At 46.3% G+C, this 12,462-nt stretch overlaps 1 protein-coding gene across 1 annotated transcript; it reads left to right on the top strand.

The window, feature by feature from the left end:
- Positions 1-7,232: 7,232 nt before the first annotated feature.
- Positions 7,233-11,279, top strand: LOC133928150 (uncharacterized). Its single transcript, XM_062374406.1, has 4 exons — positions 7,233-7,292; positions 9,885-10,685; positions 10,796-10,915; positions 11,052-11,279. The coding sequence occupies exons 1-4, from the start codon at positions 7,233-7,235 to the stop codon at positions 11,277-11,279; spliced, it is 1,209 nt and encodes a 402-aa protein (XP_062230390.1).
- The last annotated feature ends 1,183 nt before the right edge of the window (positions 11,280-12,462 follow it).

The following is a 12,462-nucleotide window of genomic DNA, read 5'->3' as shown; positions in this document are numbered from 1 at the left end:
GCTTTCTATGGGATTGTTATCCAATTCCCTGGTTTTTTTTATTACAGAGTAACTGAACCAAGCATCAACTAACGGTTAATTACAAAAAAACAGTGTAATCAGGATACGTTACAAAGTGCCAAACCAAACTCCAACCTAAATTTGTCCAAACCTCATAAATTATTTATTGGCTGGCCGGTAGGTGCATGCAATACACGGACCAGTTATTACATAAACATGAAGGAAAAAAAGCGAGAGAGAACAGAATGGAGTATCAAGTAAGCTTCGATCGTTTCAATTATTTTTTAATATCCCGAGCCACGTTATTGGAAATCTCATCTAACCGGGTTTTTTTTATTATCTTAGCAAAATTAGATAAATATCATCATAAAAGTGTTTATATTGAAAAACTATGTATCATCCTCACACTGATAATATTTTTTAATTTTTACGATGATACCTAACAAAATTCCCTTATTATCTTTTAAGTGAACAGAAATTAATTATGTGTCTCTAGGACACTACTCGTTGCGTACTCTACAAAGGCAGTACCTAACTAATATTTTCCGAAATCTCACAGGAAAATGACACTCGGATTCGTGATTCACTACGAAATCCTACCAGAAAAGAAATGATCGCAGAGAGATGGATACCACTAGAAATATTTTTTAAAATACATGCCAGGAAAAGAACCACCAATAAATGGGGCCATTAGGTTGATGCATACCGGCCCAGAAAACGACGACTACCGTACGGGATCGACGTGTCTGTACTCAGCTTGATTCCAGTTCGAAGATGGGCGCTTTGGATTTTAGGCTATTTTGTTGAGTCTAACTTTGTTACGTTTTAAAGATTTTTAAATAATTATTTAATCGACTATTATAACTATAATAAATCATATTTGGTTAGTTATTGACATATATATTATATTTAGTTTTTTAACTAATTTTGTTACACGTATAATTAAATATTTGTTCGTTACAATTTTTATTTTCATGACATACAGGCTCAGCTAAAGTTAATTGTGGCACTATTAAATATTGGATAGGAATCAAACATGCCTTTCCTTATGTGATGATCTGTCCCCACGAGAAGAAGACATATGCATGATTACACGAGGAATTTTTCAGAACTCCACTCGCCCTTCCTGATTTTATTTTTCGGAATTGCTATCAACCAATTTACTGACTGATAAACTTTTTCTGTGCCTGACCGACACTTTTGCAAGAGTTTATTTGACGATTGTAACGGGGCGATTGGATGGCGGAGCAGGCAAATTATTGTGCGCTTCCCGCGTCTTGTTAGCACGCATGTGGAGTCTACCGCGAACTCGAACCTCTCACGTCGATCCGTGCATCGCCTTCACATCACGAGCACGCACGACTTTTGGGTGGGCCAAAATCCCATGGCAAAGCGGCACAATTCAGCCTGCTGGAGTCCTATCAATCCTTGTGCCGTACGGCATATTTGTTCTTGTGTTGTGACCGGTAAACATCATCACTTACTAATCATTACAGTCTGTGGTGCCTACGCAATGTTTCAAAGCATGCTAGATTGTCAATTTGGATTTTGGAGTGCTCCTCCCCAATCGAGATTTGTGCAGTATGATTGGCGTATAATGTTAGGACATCTCTGATGGTTAAAGCTAGTGTTAGGTTTTAGAAGATAAAATATATTTTATAAAATTTATATAGATCCTATTGTTCATAATTTTTCATATCTCACATATAGATCTTATATGTTAGAGGAGCAATTACTATTCCAGGTTGAGATATAAAAAATTATGAACGACTGACTCACATAAATTTTAAGAAACATACTCTTTTATCTAATAGCTAACACCGATTCTAACTATCAAAGATATTTTTAATGTCGCTGCTAATGCAGATCCACTGACCGGGGAACAGAGCGACACAGGTGACATTCGGGTTCAGATTCAAGTCGGGAACAAACGCTTGGTCAGCCGCGCGGCCTGCCCTACCGCCAGCTGTCGGCGAGGGCCACCCCGTGAGGCAGGGGTGGAGGATAATTGTGGATAAGGGGAGCCGTGGCCTCATCTGGTCTAACAAATTTTATATATTTTGTTGATTTAACAAATTTTATGTATTTATAGTGTATTTTGGTTCTAACCAGATATTCTTACCAAAGATTTTAATTTCGTTTTACAATTTTTTTTGCATCGGCGAAAAGACCGAAATTCGCAAAATTTCGCTCAAAATTTCAGTCATTTTTCGTTAAATACTCCGTAGATCCTATATGTCAGTGAAAGAAAATTTCGAAATAAAATATTTCGTTCACCACCAAAATTACCGAAATTCATGAAATTTCAACGAAATTTCGACCAAATTTTAATCCGCGCCCCTCCACGCTGCTCCCGACGAGGTCGCCATGATGCGGGCCATCCTCGCAGTGCCCCTTCGCACCGCCGCCTCTCTTCATTCCCGTCGGCCGACGCCTCGAACCTACGGTGAGGTCTGCCTCCGCCAGCGACACATGACTGCCGGGTTCCTTCCCATAGCTGCTGAAGCAATTAACCCACGCTCTTCCCCTAGGACGCCGACTCTAGCCGCCTTCGGTCCTCGTCGTCGTCACGGGAGGGAAGAAGGCAAGAAGATGAGCAGGAGCTTGTGTGATGGTAGAAACCGCAGGGGTAGAGGAATTGTGGTCGCGTGAAGGGTCGGGAAGGAGAGTGTCGTCGGTGGTGCACGGGCGGCGGTGCGTCGATGTGCAAGCCCTCGCCGCTACTAGCACACAACTGTCGTTGCTGGGTGCCGCTCGGTTCCGTGCCGAGGTCACGCCCCGAGCGCAAGAGCACACGTACCCGTGCCTTGTGCATATGTGCATGCATGCGCGACTCCAAGGCCACCTCCCTCGGTGTCGACTCGTAGCTTTGCGACCTCCTCGGTGGCCTCCTCGACGGCGTGGATGAGGCTGGAGGTGGAGCGCGGGAGGAGAGGAGGAAGGACTGGTGACCCCAAGCGGTTCAGCCTGCTCAGGTCCTATCACATCGCGGAAATCCATTTTCAAATGGTGACAGAATGAAAGGAATGGAAAAAGAGAGAAGGCGTGCCGTATCACATATCTGTTCGTGTGTTGTGACCCCAAACGGCATCGCACTCTCTGGTGCGTACGCAATGTTTCAATCATGCTAGAATGTTTATTTTTTTATAATAGGAGTTTTATTCCGTTAAAGTAACGAAGATATCTCGGCCTCGATAAGATGAATTTGATCGATTATTGTTATATAAAACAAATCAAAAGGTAGACTCCATCTACCACATAGGCAACAAACTTCATGCAAAGAATGGAATTTTGACAAATAAAATTTGTTCATTTTAAACACTTAATCTATTGCTAAATCTACATCCGAGCTTGATGAAGATACCCATCATTGTGATCTTTAACTAACCACATCTTTGATCTTATAGTTTCTTGATCCTCCTTCCTTGAAATAATACTTAGAATCGAATCTAGTATGTTGTCCTATAAATAACCTGCATAGGAAAGAATATATTGTCTAACAGATGGTTGCGGCTCTCACCAAAATTTGTTTTTTTAGCACCCTATTTATATCATTTAGCTATGAACCAAATATATAAGATACACTAGTAGAGGGTAGTATTCTGTAGGCGATATGAAATATCCTATAAATGAATTTGACAAAATTACAATTAAATAAAAGATAATGAATAGTCTCATTTGAACTACAAAACAACATTTTTCATTCACATGCCAATTTCTTCTTATTAAATTGTCTTTTGTTAGTATTCCACCTTTATGTAGGTACCAAAAAAACAATTGATCTTTAAAGGAAGCTTCAGTCTCCATAGGTAATGGTTGTTATCTATTATATTGCTAACTAGCATCGTCCTGTATATATAGATTGTACTGAGAACTAAACACTTTGGTGTAAAACCCATCTAAAGAGATCCAGCTCCTCATTTAAATTAACCTTAGCGATCTTAGCTAATAGACCTTGCCATGCCTCGAGCTTATCCTCTACTTAGTGATCTACAAAAAGAGATATTAGGGGATCATAACTAAGAACTTCCGATACAATATCATGCATCTTATGTGCAATATTATACAAAGTTAGGTATTACTCTTTCAAAGTGGTTGTTCCTAACCACCTATCTTCTTATAATATTATATGAGTGCTATTTCGTAATAAAAAATTTCTAAAATTTAAGAATATATCCTTGACACTCATTAATCCTGATCAGAACTGTGAGTCATCAGGGTTTTTATCCACTTGAGCGATAGTTTTGTTACCTAAATATTTTTTTCTAACTAACTGTTGCCATGTTTCGTCCTCATTAATTAGCTTAAAGGGCCACTTAATAGATATTTATTCTAGATGTCTAGGTCTTGAATATACAAACCACTCTGATCTATTGGTCTACATAATATGCTCCATTTTGCTAACCTATATTTCTTTTTATGATCATCACTTGCTAGGAGAATCTAGATCGATAATAGTCTAACTTCTTAAGAACACCTCTTGTATTACAAAGAAATATAACATGAATAGGCTAGACTACTCAACACTGAGTTGATAAGATAGATATTTTCCTTTCCAGTTGTTTAATTTTTTTCTCAAATCTATCTTCTATCATTTTTTGGTCATTATTATTTATGTATATATGTTGCATTAGAATTCTCAATTACCTAAACGAATAGTTCCCTAATTCACATCCAAAATTTTGAATATATTGATCTTCATAGTCTTTTCCTTCTTCATAATAGAATAGTTCTTTTTATAGAAGTTAACCTTAAGATCCGATAATTACTCAAACACATAGAGCAAGAGTTTTATATTTTTTACGTGTTCAAAATCATGTTCGGTGAAGATGATTGTATTTCACATATTGAAGGATTGAAAGACCATTATTGACCAAATGAGGAATTACATCACAAATTTATTCATCTTCCTTTGCCCTTGCAATGAAGATTACAAGCATATCAACTACTAGATTAAACAAAATTAAAGATATAGTATCGCCTTGTCTTAATCCCCTTTTGGTCTGGAAATGTTTATTTGGAGTGCTCCTCCCCAATCGAGATTTGCGTAGAAACATTGCTCCAGTTCATGCGTATTATGATACTAATCAGATCGTCAATTTAAAGGAGGGCATGGCTGTGCTGCAGCGATCGAGCAGCTCGATCAACCAACCGCGGCGCCGTTGACGCAGACCCACTGGCCGGGGAACAGGGCGGCGCAGGTGACGTTCTGGTTCAGCTCCAGGAACTGTGGGACGGTCAGCCGCGCGCCCCGCGCCACCGAGGCGCACGTCTCGCCGGCCCTCACGCCGTGCACCTCGCTGCAGTACACCCTGATGGCCAGCGGCACCTGGCCAATCGACGCCGGGTGGTGACCGGCGGCCCTGCGCGGCCTGCCCTGCCGCCCGCCGCCGTCGGCTAGGGCCACCCCCGCTAGGAGGAGTGCCGCGGCGACGGCCAGAACTGCGGCGGCGCGGTGGCTCTCCATCTGTGCGACTTTTCTTGTGATTTTTGGCGGATTGGTGATCGATGGGACGACGCGTGATACTGGCGCTGCTCCCTCGCGCGTGCCCAGCTTCTTATACGATCGACCAGGGAGGGCGTGCAGGAGTTACTAAAGATCCAGCTAACGCTTTGATCGATCAAAAAGTTATGAGGTGTAATACTCAAAGTGAACAAGCACAGCAATTACTGACGAGCTGGAGTTACTCTATTCCATTGTTCTGCAGCGTGTTCTTGGAGAAGAAACGGTTACTACTGAGTACTGAATGAGTCAGGACCCAGGAGTGAGACAGCTTCACTCGGTCACTCCTAGCCAAAAGGAAAAAAAAAATGAAAAGAAAAGGAAAAAGGAAGAAAGAAAAGGTCATATCTTAGAGCCCGGCCCAACTTTATGCAGTGGCCTGCAAACGCTTTAACTGAAGCCCAACACGTACATGACGATCCGGTGGGCCAGCCTCTAATTTCCTCGAGCTCCAGAGTTAAAAATGGGGAGAGTTTAATTTCTTCTTCTTCTTTTTCTCTCTCCTCTTTTTCTTACTTTCCTCCTCCTTTTCTTCTTTTTCTTCCATGCCCAAAAATTATAGAAAAGATTTGAGCGTTCTCAAAGTGTTTCCGGGAGGTAGGGCTCAAGGCCTCAAGCCCCCTGATCAGCCCATGCGAGGGTCAAGGCCCGATCGATCGTCTGGACTCTGATCGAGAGAGTTAACCGAGGCGATGTGGTTCCTTCTTCCGGCTAAGATTTTCCTGCATATCTCTGCCCGCCCGTCAGTGCCTCGCCCGGGTAATGGAGATGGAGTTCAAAACCATCACATCAGCACCTTACCGGCACGCGGATGCATGTAGACATCAGGAGCCACAAATAGCTCAATGGCTAACGCCCTACTGGCATGTCGCCTGCATCCACATTTCGGTCCCATGTTAATCAAAGCCCTTCCAGGTTTTCAGATTTGCATTGCCCATTTAATTTTCCACGCTTCTTAAATTTTAGGTGCCTGACAATAAGATCATGTCTCAGATGTCGGTGTGAACACGTGAATTCAGTTGATGATGAGGTTAGAGGAGAGGGGTTAGGGTTCGAGGTTGATGGGATCATCGGGTGGGTTTAGAGAGAGGTTGGGGGCAGTAGTCGGATAGACGGTAGGCTACGGCGTGACAGTGCAGCGAGGCTCTAACGGTGAAGCTAGCGTCGCCAGCGGCAAGCGGGCGGTGGGCAAGGTTGACGGTAGGGGAGAGCGAATATAGATTGGTTAGCGCGATGATAGGCTTTGGGTGCGGATCTGACGATATGGACACCGCCGGAGACGAAAAGAGGTGGATGGCGTGAGGCGAAGTGACTGGGGTAAAACAAGAAGAAGAGCCGTGCGTTGGAGATGATAGATAGAAGAAATGATATGTAACATCATATTAAGATTACATGGCTCAGATTTGTCACTGAGAAGAAAGGGGGAAAAAACAGACACTAGCAAATAGCATCCGGCTTTTTTTTTTTTGCAGCGGGTTTCTTTTACTGAAACAACCCTAGTCAATACTGCTCTGCCCCCCTCCTTCATTCGGTTTCTGCTTCCAAAAAATACTATCAAATCTGAAAGGAGGGAGGAGCAAATCGATCAAGGTGAACGTTGCAGCGGCCACATGTTTCCCGTTGTAATCAACAGATAGAGAACCTTTGGACCTATCCGGGGACAAAAGCAAAGCCTTTCTTTCCCTTCCCTCCTTCCCTTGGTCCTCTTCTCTGTTCTCTGCGATCCGTAATGGCAGGGGGGCAGAGGGGACCAGCTTACACCGCGTCGTGCCGCTGCTGCGTTCTTCAGGCGAGCGCGCAGAGCATCTGCACCGATCCCCACCCCCACCCATCCAGGCCAGGCGCCGACGGACGGACGCCGCGGACGTACGATAGATCATTGATCAACGCATGCAGCGCGCGGCAGGCCGGCAGCCGCAGGCTCGGCTAGGCATCTGCGCGGCCGGCACGCAGCGCAGGGGAGCGCATGGCCTCGTCAGGGCGAGAAGCCAAGAATTGATAGCGCGCACGCGGCTGTGGCTGTGGCTGGATGCGACGCGAATCCCACCCAGTTCAGAACTCCAGATACATCCAATCTTCGCGAGTACTCGCCACCCGTCTGCATCTACGCTGTTGATACGTTTTCGTGATCCTGTGCCAGCACAATGAAGTGCCTGCAGCGTTTCTCCTTTCGGGTGTCCTGCGCCGGTGTGGCCTCCGCCTAAAGCCTGCCCTGCTCCCTTCCCCATTTCAGCACGGTCGGGTCATAGGCGCCTTCCTTTTGGGCAGCTCAGAGCTCATCGTCTCGCAGCTTGATTTCAGGCCGTGATCAATCTGCTCCTTTTGTTGTCAGTAATGCATGCACAGGCAGCGTAGCTTTGCTGGTTGATTAGTAATCCAAACCTGTGGTCCTCCAGGGAGATTGCAAAGCAAGCCGGCAACTGATCACTGGTCACGCAGCAGGGATCAGGCTGCCGCAAGCAGTGGCAGTGGCAGTGGCAGTTCTCACCAATGGCAGCTTGTGGCTTTAACCATCTTGTGTCTCTTTTGGATGGCTACCGTTTGCTTTTCCCTAGCCTGGAAATTTGCAGGTGCAGGAGGGACTCTAGGGAAGGAAAGCAGGGGGCAGTGCATGCAAAGGGAGAGGGCCCTTTTGCACTCCTATCATCACACACCACACCTAGCTAGAGCTTGCAAAAGGGCTGCTGCTGCTGCGTGCTGTTCATCCTGTAAAAACAAGGGTAGTACTCTTCTTCTTGCATCTATGATTTGCCCATCTGCATTTGTGCCAACGTGAGTCATTGTTCAGTTCTTCAAATCCAGTGAGCTAAACATTAAACGGAGTAGGGCAAATTAAACATGATATGCATATATATAACCTGATTCTTTGCAAATATGATGTGTACGCACGGCTGCCTGCTTCAGCATTGATCTAAAGAAGATGAGCCGTATCCTGAGATGAGATGTCTGCCCCTACACAGAAAAGAAGAGCGCTGGAGGCATCTTTGAAGAGGTCTCTCTCTCTCTCTCTGATACTGTATATTAACTAGTAAGATTTTTAAAATTTGCATAGAGCCAATCATTCTCTGCAAGGTAGGATCCGAATGGGCAGACCTTGAAGTGCAGCGTGTGCATGGCTGCATGTAGGAACAAAGCATCAAAAGGTCACTGAAACGGATCCTCTCGGCTTAAATGAACTGTTGGTCTACTCCACCTGACAAGCCAAAAAAGAAAACATTGAGAAAAAGAAAACACCAACGTTCAATCTACCGTGCCGGTATCTACCCGATCTACAGAACACAACAAGCTTGATTTTCTGATGCAACCCATCACATACACTCTGAAGATGTGTGATCTGTGTTTGCCATGAGTGTGTGCGCACAAGCTGGCCCTGAACCTTGTGCACCCATCTCGTGATCCACTGAGCGTCACCTTCTCGCTCGCTTCAGGTCAAAGATGCTGCAGCTACATATCCATGGATTTGGGTGTGCGTGTTGCCGTGCCATTGTTACTTCAATCGCTTCTCTGATGGAAACCGAAGCCGTGGTGAATTACTGCGAGATCACACGATGGTCCAGAGACAAGCTTGAAGATGAAAGTGGTGGAAGAGGAAATGGACGGCTGTGAATCTGTGATCGAGTCCAGTGGAGTGCTAGACACTACGATAGATGTTTTCCGACAGTTTTTTTAGGAGTGACCGACAGTTTTAGCACTCTTTAGTTATTTTTCTTGCGTGGCCGATAATTTTCCAGTATAATTCATATTTTTCAACAGCTTTATCAAATTACCAGCAATATAATTGACAACGAACTATTTACCCTAACCAAAATAAGTAAATAACTACACACCGTTGGCCACTTTCAAAGAAACCGTTGGGAGATGATGTTATGATGTTAGTTTTATAGCAAGATGCCAAATGGAAAGAGTGCTCATAACATTAGGGTCCACTTGTTAGTCTTTTCCGTGACAAGGCCTTGTGGTCTCTCCATACTCGCACGTACAAGTATTTGGACATGTATAATACACATGCAACATATGCAGGCCGGCGCAATTTTTAGATTTTAGTCCTTTTCATAAACTTTTTCTACGCACAAATCTATAAATAAATAATATAAAAATGATCATTTTTATCGTACTATAATATTTGACAACGTGGTTGAATAACACGTCCTGGTGATAATTAACATCTATTGTCTTTCAACAACATCGTCAAATGTCATGACGTCGTGAAAGAAGTCCATTTTCGGAAATTGTTTTGGCAGGGTCATGCAGTAGTATTAGCATTACAAATGGTATATGTACGGTACACAGTACACACGTCCCTGGAACGCTACGTACGGCCCCACTTGTCTGTGGAGCGAAACCTCCTGTCTCCCCTTCTTCCTCCCGCTATTAAAAGCAGCACCCCAAAAGCGGGCAACTCCTCCTTGCCACAGCACACACCGCAGCCGCGCCCGCAACGACTAGCACAAACTTCTTGCCTTCCTCCTCGGCTCCTCCCATGGCGACAAGGCCCTACTTCCTATGGGGCCCACACGGCTCCACCGCCGCTCCTGACTCCGACGTCGCCGGCTTCAGCTCCGGCGCTCCGGAGACGGCACTGGTCTCGCCGGAGCTCGGGGCCGCGGCGGTGGCGCGCCCGCGGCTGCGTCGGAACTCGTCCACGTCTGGGAAGCAGCAGCAGCAGCCGGGCGAGGGGACCAAGAAGCCGCCGCAGCGCGGGCTCGGCGTGGCGGAGCTCGAGCGCCTCCGCTGCGGGGGCGACCCGCTGCGCGAGCTCGTCGAGCTGGGGGACGGCGGCGCGCAGGCCCACCCGCTGCTCCATTACCACCACCACCTGCCGGCGTCCGCGTTCGAAGGCGCCACCGGCGCGCACTACTCCTCGCCGCGGCTGCAGGTCCAGCCGTCCGCCTCTGCCCCTCCGCTGCCCCCGGGTCCCGTCTGCTACGTTCACCCGCCCGTTGCCGGCGGTCAGAGGGCCCCACCCTTGGCACCGGAACAGCAGTACCTCAGGGACCGGTGGGGCCGCATGGGGGGCTTCTCCTCGGCGGGCAACGGAGTAGGCGCTGGCGCCGACCGCCAGACCCAGCTGCTGCCGCCGCTGGCGCCAGAGCACCCTTCAAGCCAAAGCACCATCTGGCGTCCTCCTGCGTCCTCCTCCTCGTGCCTCCACACCGGCCACCGCTGCGACCTCTGCTCCAGGGTAAAGCCAGAAACCTTCTAAAATCCTCCCCGATCATGTGATCCCTTTCTTGACTCCTAATCTTGTCTCCCTTGTTGCTCTCGCATTTGCATTTCTTGACGCGTGCAAAGACGCTGAGGGCCTTCGTACCACCGACACCTCCTGCCTCTCAGACCGTAGGCGCCACCACCAACACCACCATGCCAGAGTACATCTACGATCTCGCCGCCGCCATGGCCACCGCTCGCCAGGTACACACATCGCAACAAATTCTTAAGCGCTCGCCCCTACAAATCGTTTGCACGTACGGTATCTCGTATCCTCGTCTGGTTGCTAACAAGCTTTACACTCACCAAGTCACCATGTTGCGATGTACCCACCACGCAGGGAGGAGATGCGTCGTTCTTAGTCCGGGAGAGGAAGCGGGGAGCGGAGGCCGAGGCACCGGTGAAGAAGGAGGTGCGGGAGATCGAGTTCTTCCCGGCGGCAAGAACGCACCATGCCGCCGCCGCCGCCGCCGACGTCGGCCTGGACGAGTCCGAGTTCGCGGCGCCCTTGTCCTCCTCGTACGGCGCCCGCGCCGCGCCGCCGCTGGACCTGTCGCTGAGACTTTAGGCGGGATCAATCGGGCTCTATTTGCTGTGGTCGCGTAGGGTACGTTGTAGCTTCTGTTCGTGCCCTGGTCATCATCGGTGCGTCGTTGGATCATTGCGTTTCGTGTTCTTGGGTTTTAGGGCTTAGATGCTCAATCATCGCTGTTCTTTTGCTGAAATGCTGCTCATCTGCGAAGCATTATGGAGAACCGAACTGGAGATCGATCAGAGTGACCACCGTGCTGCTGGTCTGCTGGATGGTTGGTTTTTACTTGGACTAGTTCGTTTTGTTGATCTCCATTTCGATTGAATCCGAGTTGCTACTTAAGTTCGTTGCTTGTATTGCTTGCCCAAGCTTGTTCGGCTTGTGTCTGAGATGACGAACTACACTTTTGAACCATAGAAGTTGTTGATTGTATGCCACATTTTCCATAGCCTGTCGTTTTGGAATTTCTGTTGCTTTATTAGTGATTTGGCTTCGAATTAGCGGCCAGCTAGCTGCCCTTTTTCCTTTTTCTTATTTCTTCTTCTTTGAGAGAGACGCAGAGAGATCGAGAGCAGCGAGAAACATCTGATGAGCGTCAGAATTGCATTGTGGAAAATAGATAGATGGACGGGCTTGCTGTCCTAGCAGCCATGCAGTTAGGCTACTAAAGAAAAGTTATCACAGCCCATTTCGGAACCACCAGCTGTTACTTGACAATGATAATCTCGGTTGTAGAATTGATAGTGATACCTCTTATCACTATGGTTCGAGACTAAAACTAATAGTGATAGTTGATATCATTGCTGGTTTTAGCATTGAAGTGGCAGTGATAATTTCACACTTTAAAATGCAAAACTTGCAATTTTGCTAGTCACAAGTATTGCTAGCAATATACACACACTACACTATATATTATTTAACGCAACGCTATATTATTTAATGCACCGGCCATCCCAACCCTACCAAATCAGCCTCTGATAAGAAAATACTCTTTCTAGGACTGGAAAAATCAACGACAGTAAAAAAACCATTCTGTGACTTGGAAAAACAATTCAAAGACAAAAAACCACTGACAAAAAAACCCATTGCGACCAGAAAAGCTTCTTGTGACCATAAAAATAGTGTAGTCCATAAAAAATAATAGTATTTTACACTTGCGGGATCATTTTTATAGTTGCGGTGTGGGATTATTGGAAAAATACCACAGCACCTTAGTGGG

Source organism: Phragmites australis, chromosome 9, assembly GCF_958298935.1.
Source record: "Phragmites australis chromosome 9, lpPhrAust1.1, whole genome shotgun sequence".
NCBI lineage: Eukaryota > Viridiplantae > Streptophyta > Magnoliopsida > Poales > Poaceae > Phragmites > Phragmites australis.
Note: the sequence above shows the minus strand (reverse complement) of the source record. Positions and strands in the feature narration are given on the sequence as shown.